The sequence below is a fragment of the Hyperolius riggenbachi genome, chromosome 1 (genome assembly GCF_040937935.1).
Source record: "Hyperolius riggenbachi isolate aHypRig1 chromosome 1, aHypRig1.pri, whole genome shotgun sequence".
Classification (NCBI taxonomy): domain Eukaryota; kingdom Metazoa; phylum Chordata; class Amphibia; order Anura; family Hyperoliidae; genus Hyperolius; species Hyperolius riggenbachi.
Window position 1 is genome coordinate 231,375,852 of NC_090646.1, and position 19,714 is coordinate 231,395,565.

The following is a 19,714-nucleotide window of genomic DNA, read 5'->3' on the forward strand; positions in this document are numbered from 1 at the left end:
CTAATGACTAAATAGAGTGCACCTGTGTGTAATCTAATGTCAGTACAAATACAGCTGCTCTGTGACGGCCTCAGAGGTTGTCTAAGAGAATATTGGGAGCAACAACAACACCATGAAGTCCAAAGAACACACCAGACAAGTCAGGGATAAAGTTATTGAGAAATTTAAAGCAGGCTTAGGCTACGAAAAGATTTCCAAAGCCTTGAACATCTCACGGAGCACTGTTCAAGCGATCATTCAGAAATGGAAGGAGTATGGCACAACTGTAAAGCTACCAAGACAAGGCCGTCCACCTAAACTCACAGGCTGAACAAGGAGAGCGCTGATCAGAAATGCAGTCAAGAGGCCCATGGTGACTCTGGACGAACTGCAGAGATCTTCAGCTCAGGTGGGGGAATCTGTCCATAGGACAACTATTAGTCGGGCACTGCACAAAATTGGCCTTTATGGAAGAGTGGCAAGAAGAACGTCATTGTTAACAGAAAAGCATAAGTCGTCCCATTTGCAGTTTGCCACAAGCCATGTGGGGGACATAGCAAACATGTGGAACAAGGGGCTCTGTTCAGATGAAACCAAAATTGAACTTTTTGGCCAAAATGCAAAATGCTATGTGTGATGGAAAACTAACACTGCACATCACTCTGAACATACCATCCCCACTGTCAAATATGGTGGTGGCAGCATCATGCTCTGGGGGTGCTTCTCTTCAGCAGGGACAGGCAGGGAAGCTGGTCAGAGTTGATGGGAAGATGGATAGAGCCAAATACAGGGCAAACTTGGAAGAAAACCTCTTGGAGACTGCAAAAGACTTGAGACTGGGGCAGAGGTTAACCTTCCAGCAGGGCAACGACCCTAAACATAAAGCCAGGGCAACAATGGAATGGTTTAAAACAAAACATATCCATGTGTTAGAATGGCCCAGTCAAAGTCCAGATCTAAATCCAATCGAGAATCTGTGGCAAGATCTGAAAACTGCTGTTCACAAACGCTGTCCATCTAATCTGACTGAGCTGGAGCTGTTTTGCAAAGGATTTAAGTCTCTAGATGTGCAAAGCTGGTAGAGACATACCCTAAAAGACTGGCAGCTGTAATTGCAGTAAAAGTTGATTCTACAAAGTATTGACTCGGGGGACTGAAAATTACGCACACCCCACTTTGCAGTTATTTTTCTTTTTAAACTTTTGGAATCGTATGATTTTCGATCTACTTCTCATGTGTACACCACTTTGTATTGGTCTTTCAGGTATTTGTGGCAGTAATATGACAAAATGTGGAAAACTTCAAGGGGGCCGAATACTTTTGCAAACCACTATATAAAATGTATCATTAAAAATGATATTTTATCAAGCAATGTTTTAGCTACTTTGAAAATAAAAAAATACAGTAAATTATTCAATCATAAAAGAAAATCAGCACACTTCAAATGTTTATTTTAAAATTATTGCTTAAAGTACAAAAATGTGTACGCATACACTGACAGTGAAATATCAGTGACATATGATTAGTTACCTCTCCTGACACTGGTCATATGTAGAATTCCACAAGCCTGAAAAGAAAATAAATCAAGTAACAGCAAAACTTTTCTGGGATTTTTTTAAGGAAAAAAAAGGCAGCACAGAGAGAAATAATATACAATTATCCACAACTTACACTTCACCAGGGCCCTTATGCTGGCAATACACGGTTCGTTTTTGAACCTTTTAGATGGCTCGATAGATAATTTTCGACATGTCCGATTTCCCGGCCAATCGTTTTGCCGCTCGATTCTGCATTGAACACAATGGAAAAAGATAGGAAAAACAAGCGGAAGATAAGAGAATTATCTGTGCCATCAAGAGGGGAATCTATCGAGTGGGAGAATCGAGCGGCAAGATCGAGTCATATATGCCCCACATTACACTTGTGCTATGCGTTTAGCTGTCTGGTAAAGGATGTGCTTCAGGTGCAAGTTTTGTTTTTTCCCGCTATGAACAACATTCAAAACATGTACGCTTTTTGCCAAAAAACTTTTAAGAATGCAACACAGCCCAGAAAAATTGTCTACAAGGTAATTAGGAGTTTTTACAGAGTGCCCAGCAAGCTCATGGTGAAACAGAACTCCCAGGAGTTTTTAATATCACTGGTGCTCACAAATACACATGCATACACACTGTGTGGAAAACCCCTAAGCCATCAGACTGCTCTCTGCTGCCCAATGTAGACAAGACAAATAACATTTATATTGTGCTTTTCTCCTGAAAGACTCAAAGAGCTTGAGTTTCAGCCACTAGGGCTCCAAGGGCAGGCTCGGTAGGCAGTAGCAGTGATAAGTAGTCTAGCCCAAGGTCTCCTTAATGAATAGGTCCTGGCTTACTGAACAGGAAGAGATGAAATTCAATGAAATCATACAGTAGCAGCTCCATAGGTGTACAGACCAAAGCATTATGTGGCAGACATAAGGCTGGACTTGCACACTTACAAGTGCAAGAAACTTTGGAGTGCCTGAGATGTTCATAGGAACCTGACATACAGAAAATAGCAATGCAGATCAGTGCTCAAAGGCACCCACAGACCTGAAACTTTGGTCACCTGGACCAGCTGTTGAACAAATGGTGCTTCATAATTCTCAATGAATAAACATTCTTGCCTGAACACCCAATCTGCTGGGACAGACACTTCCCAACAGAGGATAAGGCAAGCGTTGCAAAGTAATAGTCTTCCGCAGGAAGTGAATGCAGAAATTACATTCAGGCTATAGTTGCAGGTCTATGCTGCCTAGCATTCACCTCAACACACAGTTTGAGTTTTAAGCACCTACAGATTCAACTTAAACTTGAACTCCAAGCATTCCAAAAAAATGAAATCCAATAATGTATTTATTAGCAAAGAAACTTTGCATTTTCATATACAGGAAATTAAAAAAAAAAGTACATCTGTTCCCTGCACTGCAGATTGCTCCCGAGAGGGAAGGAACTGTGTTGCAATCTTAAGGTGCCCATACACTCATAGATTTTCCCATTCGATTCTCTGCAAATTCCATTCATCTGCTGAGAATCAATTATCCAATATATCAGATCAATTGAATTTTTATAAATTTAGACCAAAAAAATCGATCTAAGGTATTGATTGGTCAGGATGGAAAATTAAGGTTGAATAGGGGCGGGACGAGAGCATAAGTAGATTGTTGCCCATAACGTTGCACTGCATCAAACGGTGCAATTCTGCAATCTGATCGATTTTCAATAGATTCCCTGCTAGATTCTATTGGAAATCGATGTGCAGTGTGGGTTTCTTCTGAATCGATTATTTTCAGAAAATAATCTATAGTTTTGGAACATTGGGTGGAAATCTGTATGTGTATGGCCAGCATTACATGGTAAGCTTCCCGATAAAAAAAAATAAAAAAGACACCAGAGAGATAAGTCATCAAAGTATTGCTGCTCTTCACTATCCAGCATGCCTTCATTTGCCTGCCAATGGTGCAGTGCAACAGAAAAAAAGGGAATTCAAGTTGCAGGCTGTACTGTCTGGCTTAGTTGTCTGTTGGTTCCTGAATCATGGAATTGACTAGACAGAATTACAAGTATTTTGGTAAGGAAAAGATTTTACATGTATTCACTGTTTTTGAACTATTTAGTTGTTTTGAGTTCATCTTTATGTAAGCAGTGTTTTTGTTTCACAGTCCGTTGCTGGCTTTAGTTTCCTCATCTTACACCGGAGATCCCACAATCATATTATTTTTGGGCGAACAGCTTTCTGGTTCCATTGAGATAACTTCTGCTTTATAGCCATACTCCTCAGCGTTCCACGCTCGATCGAGGTCCACCAATCCCATGCATCGCTTCCCTTCAGGAGACACAAAAGGCAAACAACCATTTATTACCTATATATAGGCTAATCTAGATCAGACTGGTTGGTAATTAGTGATCACAGGCTGAACTAAAAGCACAGCTAAAAGTTTATGTTTTGTAAAAGTATGCCTGTAGCAGTGTTAGTGCAGTGATGAATGACTTCTAACTGAGGCAAGTGATTTACTGCTGTGGCCATTGTTTCCTCACCCACTAAACCTGGTGCACCAAATATCTATAAGGGCTCTTTTCCACTAGCAGTCGCAAAAGAAAATCACAAACGCAAGCAATTACAATTTTTCATGAATTTTGTTATGCGATTGAGATTTCGCATTTAACATTGAAGCACAATTGCAGGTAAAAATCGCTCCAAAAAGCAACTGTGCTTTAGTAAAAATTGAATCGAGATAGTGGAAGATACTTTTTGTGATTCCCATGTTAAAGGAAACCAGAGGGGAGGGACCCTAAAGATTTTATATTCACCCAGAGCTTCCTCCAGCCCCATAAGCACGTGTGAGTCCCTCGCCACCCTCCCGCAGTCTGCCGTTCAGCCGCGATCAGCCCCGGTAATAGACTCAGTCTGGATCAGTCTGGGCTACTGCGCATGCACTCTGGTACACTGTAAAGTAGCAATTGCTATCGTTTTGCGATTTTAAGCAAATCGCTCACAGTGGAAAAGGGCCCTGACTGAAGAACAAACTGTAAATGTAACCAAGATTTATCAACATTCCCTTTTAGATAACAAGTGTTCAGGCCTTTCCTGTATCATTTTGTATGGCAGGGAGTGTAGCTGAAAGGGTAGTAAACTAGTGTTAGTGCTATTGCAGTTACTTGCACAAACCCACAGTAAAAGCCTGTTCTTTTTTTATATTATACATTTGTATTAAATCGAGACCAAGCTTGCAGGCTCTTATATGCTCTACAACTTTGGAGAACCTATAGCTTTGCAAAGTCCTGTGTTACATGGCATCCACTACTTTTCCAGAGTGCAATCACAGATGGAAACTTAGGATTTCCTCTGCACCTCTTTAACCGCTTTACTTGATTTGTATATCTCTAAATACATGGAAGGGGTTATACCACAGTTGATTTTTACTGACTGGAAAGTGACTCCATAAAATAATTATTTTACATGCAGCAAGTGCCCACCCAATTGCAGAACATCTCACCTCTTTGGTGGGTGACATCAATCCTCCTGGGGGCTTATTCATGCAGGTCTTGTACAACCATGTGCAGTGGTAATAATGGCATTAGAGTTGTCACACATAAGGCAGTGCTGACACATTCATGTTGTGCTATGTTAGGAGTAGATGAGTGCCTGGCATTGGTGTCCATGCCATGCATGGACAAGTTGTAGTTAACTGTGCAAAGGGATATCTAGTTCTGGCACCCCCATATGGATAGTTAGGTGGTCCTGCTTTTCTGACATGGCAGCACCCTGCTCCCAAGGCAAATTTCTGGGAATGGAGCTCCTTTTTCACTTTAAATGTACTTTTCAAATCAAGTAGTGGGACATCATTCTTCTACCTACTTTTCAAATCAATGAATATTGCCAACTACTACCTTAATTCTGAAGAAGTGCTCTTTGCCCCACATAATGTGCCAACACTAACTGATTAATGTGATAAGGGTGGGGATATTTTATAGAAGTACTGTGTATTGGCAACCCACCTGCAAATTTCACTGACCCAGTTCAGGGTGCTGCTACAAATGACCAGTATAATGTGGCTCTAACCTTTTACTTACCCTTTTGTAGTTACCACTGCCAGACTTCTCTTACTGATTTTGTATTGTATCTGTATTGCTTTTTGCCCTATTTGCCCTTTTCCTGCAATGGGGTTGATTCACTAAACAATATTGTGCGCGTAACCTCCTGTTACTCATGCCATTTCCACAGCGTGCCTTACATGTAATTGAGTGCACTCTATGCGCGCTAGTAGCCGCGTAATCACAGGAGCGCACGTTATGCTGTGGCTAGTAACTTCCGTCAGCTCCCAGCAGATAACTAGCGCTCCACTCGTCATGCCCTGCGCCCCTTCGGGTCAAGTAACTATGATCCCCATACTTTGATTGGCTCAAAAGGCTGCCTGTCACCTGACAAGTTACTGGACCCGAGGAGGCGCAGGGCATGACAAGTGGAGTGCTAGTTATCTGCAGGGAGCCAGCGTAAGTTACTAGTCTTAGCACAGCAAGTGCTCCTGTGATTATGCGCGCTATGCGGCTACTAGTGCGTAGCGTGCAGCCAATTACATGTAAGGCACGCTGTGGAAATAGCATGAGTCACAGGAGGTTACTCACGCAATTTTGTTTAGTGAATGAACCCCAATATTGTTTAAATGCCTATAGTTACTCTGCTAATGCCCCTTTCATGGATGATTAGAAACGTTTGTATATCTGACAGGAAAGGTATTTATTTATCCACTTTATTTTGAATAAACAGCTATAACAAAAGTTGGGATTTGATGGTCTTAGTCACTCTGCAGAATCCACCTATTCTTGTCCTTGTAATACCCTGGGGATTTGGATGATGGACTTGGCCCTTGGAACTTTTTCTACTGTTTGTGTGGCTAGGGATACCTCAATCATGATATACCAGTATTTATTTACACCTATAGGTGCAGAATAAAAGAAAACCTTTTAATTTAGATTTTACACTGTTAAGGTACGTACACACGCCGGACTGGAGGCAACGACGGGTCCGTCGGGGCGGATCGTTTAGAAGCAGCCGTATCAGTCCGCCGACAGTGCGTACACACGCCGGACTGTCGTTGGAACGCCCGCCCAGCGGGAAGTGACGACGGATCTGTCATTGCCTCCAGTCCGGCGTGTGTACGGACCTTTACTCTTTGGACTTTGATATATCCATTCCACTCTTGCCCAGCACACAATAAAACAACTTAATTCCATATATAGTTACTGAAGAAATTCACTTCACTGTGTTCTGTTTGTGTTTAGACATATCATCATGTCTAATTAGTGCTTATTAGCAACTGTGAATAGACTACAGTAGAGCTCTCTACATAGTAAACACTGAGGCTTAACCCTATCAGAGCCTTCTGCAAGTATTTTTTTTTTTTTTAGGATTTCCATAAATTGTAGTTAGTTGCGTGTGGTCCAGTGTTAGTCATGGAAAGAATCTGAAAACATATCAACAAAAGTTGTTTAGGTGATACTTTTAATGACTAATTGAACAAGATTTCTTTGTAAGGTTTCAAAACTCTCAGGCATGTTACAGAGCTGGATCAGAACCGTACGGTTCTGAATTGGAATCATTTGGTACTGATCCAGTTCTAGAACATGCCTGCAGAAGAAACTTAAAGTTCCAAAAGCTTACAAAGAAATCTTGCACGGTTGGTCATTAAAGTTACCACCTAAACAACTTTTTTTGCAATGTCTTCCCATAAATTGTAATGAAAGTTATCATGCTGTGGCTAATCTTTTAAAGCAGAGAGTAAGTTCTGAGTTTACACCCACTTTAACATTCGTTTGCTAACATATTCTCCTACTTGATTTTGCACATGATAAATTATATTTTGCTATGATAAATGATATTTACCCATCACTGTATTTCCCTTAAAACTTAGCAGGCTTGGATCAATATTGTCAGAGAACTATAAGAAATAGTACACAGATGCTTAAAGCTTAATAAATCTCTCGGACTGACTTGCAGCTGGTGGATTCCATGGCAAAGGCAGAGAGTCTAGAAATGAATTGCTTGAATTTAAGGCTGATAACTGCACAGTCTACCAGTTAATGTTATTAATATTACAGCAGAAATTACTTTCCATTCCTTTACACCATGACTTTGACCCGATAATACTGTATTCTAGTTATGCACAAAATAGCTGCAAAAATTACACACCACTACCTCTTGTTACAGGAAGTACGAATGTGCTTATGTGTGTCCTTATGAGCTATACACAGTTGTGCTATAGCTTAAGCCACAAGTGTCAAACTCCAGTTCTTGAGGGCAATATCCATGCCAGTGCTTAGAATGGACTGGGAAATGGATTAATGTGTTGTACTTGATGAACCACACCTTTCCTGATTCAGTCCCATCAACTGATTTGAGCTGTGCCAAAAATGTGTGAGGACCTCGGCCCTTGAGGACTGGAGTTCGACATCCCAAACAGTCTGGATCCCAGCCTATAACCCAAATACTCATCTCCTGCTTTGATTTGTAAGACAGAACAACTGTATATGTAAGGAAATGTCCTTTCTTGTGTTCACAATGCATTTCAGCTTGGATTGTAGGCCAAAAGAAGCTGTAGTAAGGTCTGTAGTGATGATTGAAGCCTCCGGGAACAGAAGATGTGCAAAGAAAGACCCCAGACCTTATTTAATGCTGTGTATATTTATGCTGGTCACATACTGCGATATTTGACCTAAGAGATATATTCCAGATCAAAGCATCTACCAACAGTGCAGGTGGCTTAACAAAGCAAAGATGTAATGAAGCTTCACTATGTTGATTCCAAACAGCCAAATATGTGCAAAAAAAAAAAAAAAGGATTACTATACAAATAAAAAAAGAGAGTGACGCTGGCTAGGTTCAAAACAAGCAAATTTATTTTGTAGGCAAGTAAAATGTATAAAAGTTTAATATTCAAATTAAAACTTTTTTTATTGCTCAAAGATCAATCTATATTGTAGTCATATACTTCACACATACCTTGCCTTGCACACAAGGATCCCCTGATTCCCCTTTAAAAGGGGAATCAGGTGATCCTTGAACCTAGCCAGTGCCACTCTCTTTTTTATTTGTATAGTAATTTTTGTGCGGAGGGGACTAGGGGGATATCCCCATTCCTAAGAGAGCGGCTGCAGGATATTCTAAGGTTCAAAAATCAGGACATTAAGAGAAGCGCCCTTCAGAAAATCTTTTTTTTTTTTTTTTAAGAAGGTTTGCTGCATGACAGCCTATTCAGACTTATCACTGTGAAACATCAATCCTTTTCACTTCATATATCACTCAGTAACCACTTGAACTTTAGGTAGCTTCTGTGATCTGACTGACATCTTTCAGATCAAATCTCTAGGTATGTAGCCAGCATTATAGATGTACTGCTGGTTTATTTTAATGCTTGTTACCAGAAACTTCTTCTAGAGCACTAATGCCCCGGCCAGTGACTGCTGAGCACAGCATGCCCTTACCTGTCAGTCTGCGTTCTGGAGGAAGCTGGAGAGCTGTCTGATCAGCAAATCGACACAGAACCATGTGCTCCTGGAAATGGAGGAAAAACGGCATTTCAACATATTGGCAGACACATTGCAGGATGTCATCAGACAAGCAGATCTCACAGCATCAGACTACAGATTACAGAAAAGAAACCTGTTACAAGATATGACTTGAGGAGACAAACGCTATAGTTTGAATTAAAAAAACAAAACAAAAGAAAAGTACAGTGCTACCCAGGTAATTGTCAAGGTCTTCAGAGAGCCAGTGCAATATGAAGGCTATCACACACCACTTGACATTTTTTTTTTACCAGATTAGACATGAAGGCCCAAATTCAATTCACTTTTACTTCTATGTTGTCTCCTGGAAGGTTTTTTTTTATTTTCTGTTTCAAATAACTGTCCAGAATTGTACAATTGAAAAAGTATCAAAACGTAGGTGAAAAAGTACTGTCAAAATTATTTTGAGTATTTTCTTGCTTGCTGGTGGGTTAAAAATGTATATATAATAATTATATATAATCCATATTTATTAATAATTAATGTATTAATAAGGTGTAAAAAAATCACTCAAGAGAAAGCTTAGGACAAAATGTTAATTTAATAAGGCCTACTGTATATCAGATAAATACACTGAACATAACTAAACCTTTTAAAAACTAGAGCTGCTTTGATAATTGTTGATAGGCTATCAGTAACCAGCGGCACTTTATTTGGCCTGAGGAAGTGGGTAAGTTCCCACGAAATGCGTTACTTGTGCTTTGTACTAATAAACAATTCATCTTATGCTGCAAAAATCTTCTGTCAATTTGCAGTGTCGTTTTTTGTTTTTACAAGGCTTAGAGTTACTCCTTTTAAAAGAAAGATGGTTATCAACAATTGTGAACATTTAAAAGATACATATTTGGTCATCACGCATCGGATCATCATAGCAAATATGAGGACTACCAACCAGTGATCATGTGAACTACTTCCTATGGCAGAGAACCTACAATACAGTATCTTGTTCTAATGTAGAGAAAGCAGACTTCTACCAGTCACTGGTTTCATCCCACATTCCAAAAACATACAGGTAGGTTGTTTGAAGAAAGTAAATTAGTGCTGTTCAGCTCCAGCCCTTGAGGGCCGAGGTCCTCACACATTTTTTGGCACAGCTCAAACTTATTGATGGGACTGAATCAGGAAAGGTGTGGTTCATCAAGTCGACCACATCTCTTAATTTCTCAGTCCATCTTAGACATTGGCATGGTTATAGCACTCGATGACTAGAGCTGGGCAGCCCTGAAGTACCGTAGATGAAAGATCTCAGCACTGCTTTACTGGCGTTCCCCCCAAAATAGCCCCAGTCTACAGTGGAGCTATTAAACTAAAGCTTCTTACAGATGCTAGATGGTTCTTCTGCTCTACTGAGAATCTAGCATGTGTACAGCAGCACCCAATCACCTTAAGTAAGTGCAATGAATAAGGAAAACCTTAAAAAAAACACAGAGTTACCGGGAGCCCGGAAGGTGCATTATGTCTAATAGTTGCAATATTTTTGAAAATCAATAAACTCAGTACTCTCAAGGTTGGGTTGCTGGAAGAGCAACCACCAAACAGCACTTGAGGAGGATAACTGCCTCCAAACGGGTACACCTCGCTATCTGTACAGGTCGCACTCTGCATAAGAAGAACCTGAAGCCTGGAGGCCTGAGGGGAACACCCCTCAAAGGAGGAGTGTAGCTGTGAATCACACACAGAGGAGAGGTGCCCAAAAGTATAAAATATTTACAAAAATGAAAAACAAACTGAAGTGGCTTACCTCATACAAGAATTTACTTACAGTAGAGTAAGAAAAAGAATGTATTGAGCCTAGTGCTCAATACATTATTTTTCTTACTGTACCCTTAGTGAATTCTTGTATGAGGTAAGCCATCTCAATATGTTTTTAATTTTTTAAAAATATTTTATACTCTTGGGCTCCTCTCCTCCGTGTGTTATTTACCCTCAGTAAGTGGTTGAGTATTCCACCTGGCAGATTAACTCCGCTGAGTTCTTTTACTCACCTAGCTCCACTCCATTTGCCCCCCTTGCATAGGAACAGAATGTACAGCCTCTGTCCCAAACTGTCACCTGAGGCATAAAGTGATGATCCCTCTTGGGGTAACAGTTCTCATACCTGTGTATAAGGCTTTAGACTGTGGTAGTGGCATTTAATCATAAGTGCCTCAAACTGAAGAAAAAACTCAACAAATAGTAGCACAAATAAGATAGGTGCCTTATGTTTAATGCTTATGTTGTTTCTCTGGGTGCTATGATTTTCTCCTGGAAACTAAAAGCATAGAAATAGGTAACAGTAATTGGCTCCCACCCAAAAACTGGTCCAGAATTTGGTACGTATCTTAGTGTCAGAGCTCCTCTGAGAAAAAGTGAGTACTGTGACTTATTTAGTAACAGAAATGAGTAAAATAAATGAATAACGGACTATTTTCTAATGAAGGACTCTGCTGGCCTGAGGCCCACTTCAGACATGCCACACTGTCTGATTCCCTGAGAAGTGCAGGTATTGGATGAGAGCCACCGCATAATTATCAGTCATTTTAGTTAAGCATTTTATTTGTCTTTCCTTTATAATTAACCATTTTCTACTTCATAAGGAAAGTTCATTGAGAAACTGTTTGAGAATGTGTGTTTGAATAGTCTACGGCATTTTCTCTCAGAAGAAATGGCTTTGAGATTAAAATAAAGAAAAGTCTATAAACCCCGTAACGCCATCAAAGTAGGATTTATTCTGGATAATTAACAGACAAGAGGTCTAAATCTGCATGGTCAAGCTGGGAGACAATGTCAGTCTATTAACGTTGAATGCTGGGCCCTCTGCCAATTATCTAGGCTAAGTTCATAAATAGGCCCATTAAAAGTGCCACACATCTCTACCTGCACTTCAGTCTGCAAATTCTGGAATTCATTCTGCAGCTTGTGCAAACATATTCCTGAGCTCCGTGCATAAAAATGGCTGCTGGGGGCAAAATAATAATATAGACAATAAACAAGGAATGCGATTAGACTCACTTTTCAATTCAAGAGTTTCATACAACTAAAATGAAGAAAACTTGGCAGAAGGTGCAGTGTGTACTTTCAATCCTATCATTTTTAAAACAAATATTTGAAAGATGTCATCACTAGAAACCTTAAAAGTTCAACAGATTGAATTAAAGAACTATTCATAAAAGCCGTTTTGAATTAATAGGTGATCAGGTCACTTGCAATCTTGTTTAAAAAAAAAAATGAGTACACAGAGTAGCAACACTCCAAAACCAGGCTTAACTTTATATAGTCAAATGAGGAAAAATTAAAGTTAGCATCCAATGTCAATAGGAATTATTATAGTGATATATCAGTACTGCACAAAGCTTTTTGTAATTTGATACAATTACCCGACTATTTCAGTATGCAGGTAGCTATACATTTTAAAAACTGTCCACGGTAAGTAAATGTAGGTCTTTAACCCCTTGCGTACCAGCAGTCTCTGGCCCCTTAAAGGGGAACTTCAGCCTAAACAAACATACTGTCATCAAGTTACATTAGTTATGTTAATTAGAATAGATAGGTAATATAATCTCTTACCCACCCTGTTTTAAAAGAACAGACAAATGTTTGTGATTCATGGGGGCTGTCATCTTTGTCATGGGGGCAGCCATCTTTTTGGTTGAAAGGAGGTGACAAGGAGCAGGAGACACAGTTACAACTTTCCTGTGTCCTGATTACCCCTCCCAGCTGCACACGCTAGACTTCAAATGTCAAATTCAAAATGTAAAAAAAAAAAAAAATTGCACCAAATCAGCAGAACGAGAACAACAAAATCAGAAATCCCATCATGCTTTGCACAGCATCAGGGGAAAAAAGCCCGGGCAGTTTTCTTCTGTGCAGCTAAAAATGAGGCTTGTATAAGAGAAACAAAGTTCTGATGCTGTGAAACTGTTAAAGAAACACTAAGGCTTTTCAGTGCTGCTGAGTCGATTTTTAGTCCGGAGGTTCACTTTAAGGATTAAAGTCTGCGGATACCATAAAACAGCGCTTAACAATGAATCGCCGCACATACCCGTCGCCCTTGCCAGTCACGCTGCTCTATATGCGGTTGTTGTGATGGCAGAGCTTTGTGCGCTGGTCAGGAGCCGATTTCATTGGCTCCTGACCCTATCCATCAATTTAAGCCAATGGGATTGGCTCACAGTGATCACATGGTTAGGAGCCAAGGAAATCGGCTCCTGACTGGCTCACGGAGCTGGCCCTCCTGTCTATATGAACTGCGGCAGGGAGAGAGGGACGCGATCGGTGGTAGCGCATGGACATACAGGATCTTCTCAAAAAATTAACATATTGTGATAAAGTTCATTATTTTCTGTAATGTACTGATAAACATTATACTTTCATATATTTTAGATTCAAATACACACAACTGAAGTAGTTCAAGCCTTTTATTGTTTTAATATTGATGATTTTGGCATACAGCTCATGAAAACCCAAATTTCCTATCTCAAAAAAATAGCATATTTCATCCAACCAATAAAAGAAAAGTGTTTTAAAACAAAAAAAGTCAACCTTCAAATAATTATGTTCAGTTATGCACTCAATACTTGGTTGGGAATCTTTTTGCAGAAATGACTGCTTCAATGCGGTGTGGCATGGAGGCAATCAGCCTGTGGCACTGCTCAGGTGTTGTGGAGGCCCAGGATGCTTCGATAGCAGCCTTAAGCTCATCCAGAGTGTTGGGTCTTGCGTCTCTCAACTTTCTCTTCACAATATCCCATAGATTCTCTATAGGGTTCAGGTCACGAGAGTTGGCAGGCCAATTGAGCACAGTAATACCATGGTCAGTAAACCATTTACCAGTGGTTTTGGTACTGTGAGCAGGTGCCAGGCCGTGCTGAAAAATGAAATCTTCATCTCCATAAAGCTTTTCAGCAGATGGAAGCATGAAGTGCTCCAAAATCTCCTGATAGCTAGCTGCATTGACCCTGCCCTTGATAAAACACAGTGGACCAACACCAGCAGCTGACATGGCACCCCAGACCATCACTGACTGTGGGTACTTGACACTGGACTTCAGGCATTTTGGCATTTTCCTCTCCCCAGTCTTCCTCCAGACTCTGGCACCTTGATTTCCGAATGACATGTAAAAGTTGCTTTCATCCGAAAAAAAGTACTTTGGACCACTGAGCAACAGTCCAGTGCTGCTTCTCTGTAGCCCAGGTCAGGCGCTTCTGCCGCTGTTTCTGGTTCAAAAGTGGGTTCATGCTTCCATCTGCTGAAAAGCTTTATGGAGATGAAGATTTCATTTTTCAGCACGACATGGCACCTGCTCACAGTGCCAAAATTACTGGTAAATGGTTTACTGACCATGGTATTACTGTGCTCAATTGGCCTGCCAACTCTCCTGACCTGAACCCCATAGAGAATCTGTGGGATATTGTGAAGAGAAAGTTGAGAGACGCAAGACCCAACACTCTGGATGAGCTTAAGGCCGCTATCGAAGCATCCTGGGCCTCCATAACACCTGAGCAGTGCCACAGGCCGATTGCCTCCATGCCACGCCGCATTGAAGCAGTCATTTCTGCAAAAGGATTCCCAACCAAGTATTGAGTGCATAACTGAACATAATTATTTGAAGTTGACTTTTTTTGTTTTAAAAACACTTTTCTTTTATTGGTCGGATGAAATATGCTAATTTTTTGAGATAGCAATTTGGGGTTTTCATGAGCTGTATGCCAAAACCATCAATATTAAAACAATAAAAGGCTTAAACTACTTCAGTTGTGTGTATTTGAATCTAAAAATATATGAAAGTCTAATGTTTATCAGTATATTACAGAAAATAATGAACTTTATCACAATATGCTAATTTTTTGAGAAGATCCTGTAGATTTCGACCAACACGGTCCAGAAGCAGTTAAGAAAGAGTATCTTTGCAGAGATGGACAACTGTCTGTTGTTTTCCACACCTTCTGTAATGGAATGATTGGCAGTAACGTTCACTCTTCTTGTCTGACAGCCTCTGCCAGGCTCATTGTGAAGTGACTGTATTTAATATTCACAAAAAAGTAATTAACTTTCAAAACGTTTGTCATAAATGCCAACAATAAGCAGAACCGAACTGAAGGGAGTGGTTACTTTTCAACAACAAAGGAGCTTCATTTTAAAGAGAACCTTCCAACAATGTACATTAATAGCACACATTTCCATGACAGCTGGGGACAATGGTTTTCCCATTGCATGTTCTTGCTGCTCTGTCAGTACAGAACCTCTGCTGCCTGGTACCTTTATATCATTATGATATATGTAACAGTTTTAAGAGCTTGCAAGCTGTAGCTCTTAACATCTAGGATGCTGAGAACAATGTACTGAAGCCTGATTGGCTCATGGCAGCAGGTTTTTCAGTGACGTGGCCAAGCTTACATTGTCTAGTTGCCATCATAGTGAACAGTTAATGCAGGTAAATAAAGCATATCTAAATCTAAATGTAAATGGTGAGGTATCAAAAATGCACTTCCTATGGTCTAGCCTTGTGGGTGGGATCTTGTATCATCTGAGTAGTACAAGAAAGTAAAAGGTTAGCACCCTGAAAGTTTTGGATTAAAAAAACTTTTTTTCATGCTGCCAGTTTATAATCCACCATCTCCAGGCAGTTATGTGCCAAGGAAAGCAGTGCAAATGAATTGTAGTCAGCGGGAAAGGCTTCCTGTAACTCCTTGCGGTCTTAGGCTCTGGACCCAATTAAGTGGAGAAACTGACATTTTTTTGTCCGTTCTCCGCTCCGAAGTGAGCGGCTCCTATTTTATAAATGGGAGCCATTCACACTTGTCACGCTGCAATGGATCCACGGCATCTGATGCAGTAAGAGGACCGCACTTCTGTGCAATCTGTGATAATCCTGGGCAGGCGGATGCGTCCCCCCTTATAGCATATGGGGTAGCACATCTGCCCAGGGCTACAGCTGGACCAAAGTGGACCATCAGCTCCTGCTGGAACAAGTGGGAACACAGCCTACACTACTAAATGTACAGAAGTGTCTCTAGATAGACTTAGCTTATATAGTACTATACCCCACTTTATATACATACCATGAACTCTGTATTAAATGTTAAAATACAGTAACTGAAAGTATTAACTTTGGAGGAACTGTGGAACCCAGACTTTAAGCACAGCAGAGCCCACAAACAGCCTAAGAGGTTGAACTTCACCACTGTGAGTACTGGCAGTGATTTTTGCTGGTTGGTTTAGACTGCTGGTAAGTTGAGTTACGGATAACCAGGACTCTACTGTAAATGGCTACCAAAATGCATAAACACCCATACAAACCTACCAACTTGTAAAATCTGCCAATAAATTGCAGTAGCCAGCTCACAGTCTGCAATGATGGTGTATTTTCTGTATAGATTGGGAAACCGAGGGTTAAACAATTACATACTGCATTAAAATGGGTGCATTAACTGTGAGAATATGACCCAATGACTTATTGAGACAACAACAGAATAGCTTAAGCTGACTAAAGGGTTCCTTGCTTCAGAATTAATTAGCCAGGAGGTCACTGACCCTACAGGAAAATGAAACCTCCCACCCTGCTTAAAAGGATTAAAAAATAAAGCTGGTTTGAGACTATATTGTTCATTTAATTATATGTCCAGGGAGGGATTGTGTTCATTAAGCCACTAACATGTAACTGGCCTGGAAAACCGACATACAACATGTAATTATACACTGCATTTTCTCCCGCAAAAATCTGTCCCCTTAGAAGATAACGAAATAACCGACAGCCATGATGACTATAGTACTCAATTCTCAAATGTGATAAAACAATCCTGTATCCAATCTCAATAATATTACCATAATTTAATGACCTGTTTATTTAGTTATGATAGTGTAAAGTTTCAGACTTAGCGTTGCCATGGCTGTCTCATCTCCTACTCCTGCTTCCTGAAAAAATGAAGGGTTTGTTTTAGTATAGCAATGGAAGAGCACCTGTCAGCAACAGTGAGCTCAGGAAAAATACATCAGACAGTCTCACTGGGGGCCAGTAGCAGGATCATCAGAAGTAAATTTGACCTTCTAGATTTATGTCTCGCCACTGCAGGCCAAGAAGCTCAGATAAAGGCCATCATAGCCAGTTAAACTATTTTTTTTTGTGGGAAAAAGTCAGTCAGTATTTTAGTCAGAAGTAACTAAATTCCCTACCAGCTAAATTGTAAGCATTCTAAATGTGGGGACCATGCAGAGATTCTCAAGGTCATAACTTCTGGGTGGCCTGTATGGTACAAATAACAAAGTTCTGTCAGGTTGGAAAGTGTTTAAATGTTGCCTACTGCTTTGCATCTTGATACAAAAGATAACATTTTGTCTGACGTACAGCACTATATGTATATATATATATATATATATATATATATATATATATATATATATATATATACATATATATGTATATGTATATATATAGTATATATTAATTCATCTAAAGCTCCTTTTTTGGCAAAGAAATGTATTACTCTGCTCTTTCAGTGACCTCTCACTAGTCTTGCCAATGTATGAAAAAGAGTGGAAAAAAATGATATAATATTTTGATGTAACTGAAAACAGCAGCAGTCATATGACCACCACTGCAAGTCCTTGTGCCTAAATGACAGGCATGCACTCTTACAGGCTCACACACAAGGCCAACCCCAAGCCTCTTCACTGCCCCCTATGGCAAGGGGGATTGTGTGTCAGCTTGGCCAGTCCTCTCCTGTTTCCTTAATTATAAAAGTTGGTGAGTGGCAGCTCAGCCATAATCCTCTTAAAGAGGTGCTGTCAGCCATACTATCTCAGAAAAAACACACACATATATAAGTAGATACATACTTGTTCTACTTACATAACATGTATTGCACTGTCCACATTTTGATTTTAATTATTTTTTTTTTATAGTACTCTGTGATTGTGTCTATTTTGAAGCCAATCCTGACATAATTTCCTCCCTTACTTTGTCTGTGTATCATTGCCCACCCTCCTCCCAGTCTTGAGACACTTCCACCGAGGTCTGCAGTAGAAAGTGCATTGTCTCAGCATGAGAAATACTGGCCAATCAGAGAGGACCAGAGATGTGGGAGGGGAAACAGGAGGGAAAGAGGCTTCAGCCAATCAGGCTGCATTAATAGCTAATGCAGCCTGATTAGCTGAAGCCTCTTCCCTGAGGGGAAAGTAAAGAAGAAAAAAAGAAAACCCAGCATGCCCTGCAACTTCCTTGGTGCGGCAGATGTACCAAATAAGAGCCAAGGAAACTGGGGAATGATGTTTTATGGAGAAGAAAAGTAAGAGATTTTTTACTTTTGGATTGCCTGGTTAGCATCCCTATTACTTGTTTACCAGATAAAAATAAAGTATTGATTTCTGATTTTATGCCTGACAGTTGCACTTTAACAGAAGGCATAGAAGCAAAGCCAGACCCGGTGAGCAGAACCACAAGGAGCAATTTTGCTGTGCCTGCCAAGGGTTTCAGCTAAGTTTAGGTATTTATGAGATTTTTTTCAATCTTATTAAGATCTTGTAAAATAGTGGGATAAATTTGGCTGATTGATTAACATTTTGCCTGTAAAGGGGCCTTACATTCTAGACATGTCTCTGTGTGTCTTAGCATCAGGTAATTGTAAGATCTCTTGGTTGCCAGATTAGTTTCTCACATCTAGCCTCAAAGGTCTATTATCATCCAAGATTCAATACTGATATAATTGATATAGGGGGTTGAGCTGTATCTTTTTCCCTACTTTTGCAGTTACTCTGGTGGCTCCTGCCAAAGTCAGAGCCATAAGTCTTTAGAGTAAAGAAGCATGGCTGGAAACTTTGAAAGGGACATTCCTTCACTGCAAAGCAGGTGGTTTAGGCGCCAGTGCTATAGTCCGCAGCGGGCACAATGGGTAATTCGGGTGGCAGCGATCGCCGAGTTGCTACGACAGAGTGGGAACAGTATTTAACGCCGCTGGAATTTAAGCAGCAGCGCTCACCCTGCGCCCAACTCACCGGCGGCGGGACAATACGTACCCTCTTCAGTGACGCTCCCAAAGGATATAAGAAGCTTGTAGGTGGTTGAGGATGCCAACAGTTATCTAAAGTGCTCCAAACCTGGACATCTTCAAACGCACTCTTAAACACACCTGTTCAGACAAGCTTATAACATTTTATAGCCCCTATTTACATATCTGTTCGCAATGTAATCAGAGACAAAGGCTCACTGCCTCATCCATCCATCCATCCATCCATCCCCCGTCTCCTTACCTAGTGTGTCCTCCCAATACCCCTTAGATTGTAAGCTTGCAAGGCCAGGGTCATCCTCCTAAAGTTTACTGTTTTTGTTGCAATACTTGTGCTGCTTGACACTCTGCTGTAGATTTTTTGGTTGAACCTATGTTCCCCTTGTCATCTTATTGTGCTTTGTAAAGCGCTGCGGAATATGCTGGCGCTATATAAATAAATAAATAATAATAATAAAGTGAAATCCTTCCTCATCCTTTTGTGTCTTGGAATTTGCTATATATTTTGTTCATCATGGTACAATTGTCACTTTAATTACTATGCCTACGTATTCTGTATTATATATCTGCATCTATATTTTGTGTGTGTCTGTATCATTATGTGACCCATACGCCACAAGATCTGTTTGCACATTATAAATCAACAATCATAATACTTCATACTAGCAA

The 19,714-nt window shown here is 40.3% G+C and overlaps 1 protein-coding gene across 3 annotated transcripts in view; it reads right to left on the reverse strand.

The window, feature by feature from the left end:
- Positions 1 to 1,413: 1,413 nt before the first annotated feature.
- GSTCD (glutathione S-transferase C-terminal domain containing) overlaps positions 1,414 to 19,714 on the reverse strand; it is a 186,279-nt gene continuing 167,978 nt past the window's right edge. For 2 of the 3 annotated variants that reach the window (XM_068231343.1, XM_068231352.1), the window contains 2 exons: positions 8,982 to 9,051; positions 1,414 to 3,825 (listed from right to left, as the gene is read on the reverse strand). In XM_068231343.1, coding sequence (XP_068087444.1) covers positions 3,689 to 3,825; positions 8,982 to 9,051 — 207 coding nt within the window. In that variant the 3' untranslated portion in view covers positions 1,414 to 3,688. The remainder of the gene's footprint in view (positions 3,826 to 8,981; positions 9,052 to 19,714) is intronic. The other variant, XM_068231367.1, reaches the window with a different exon arrangement.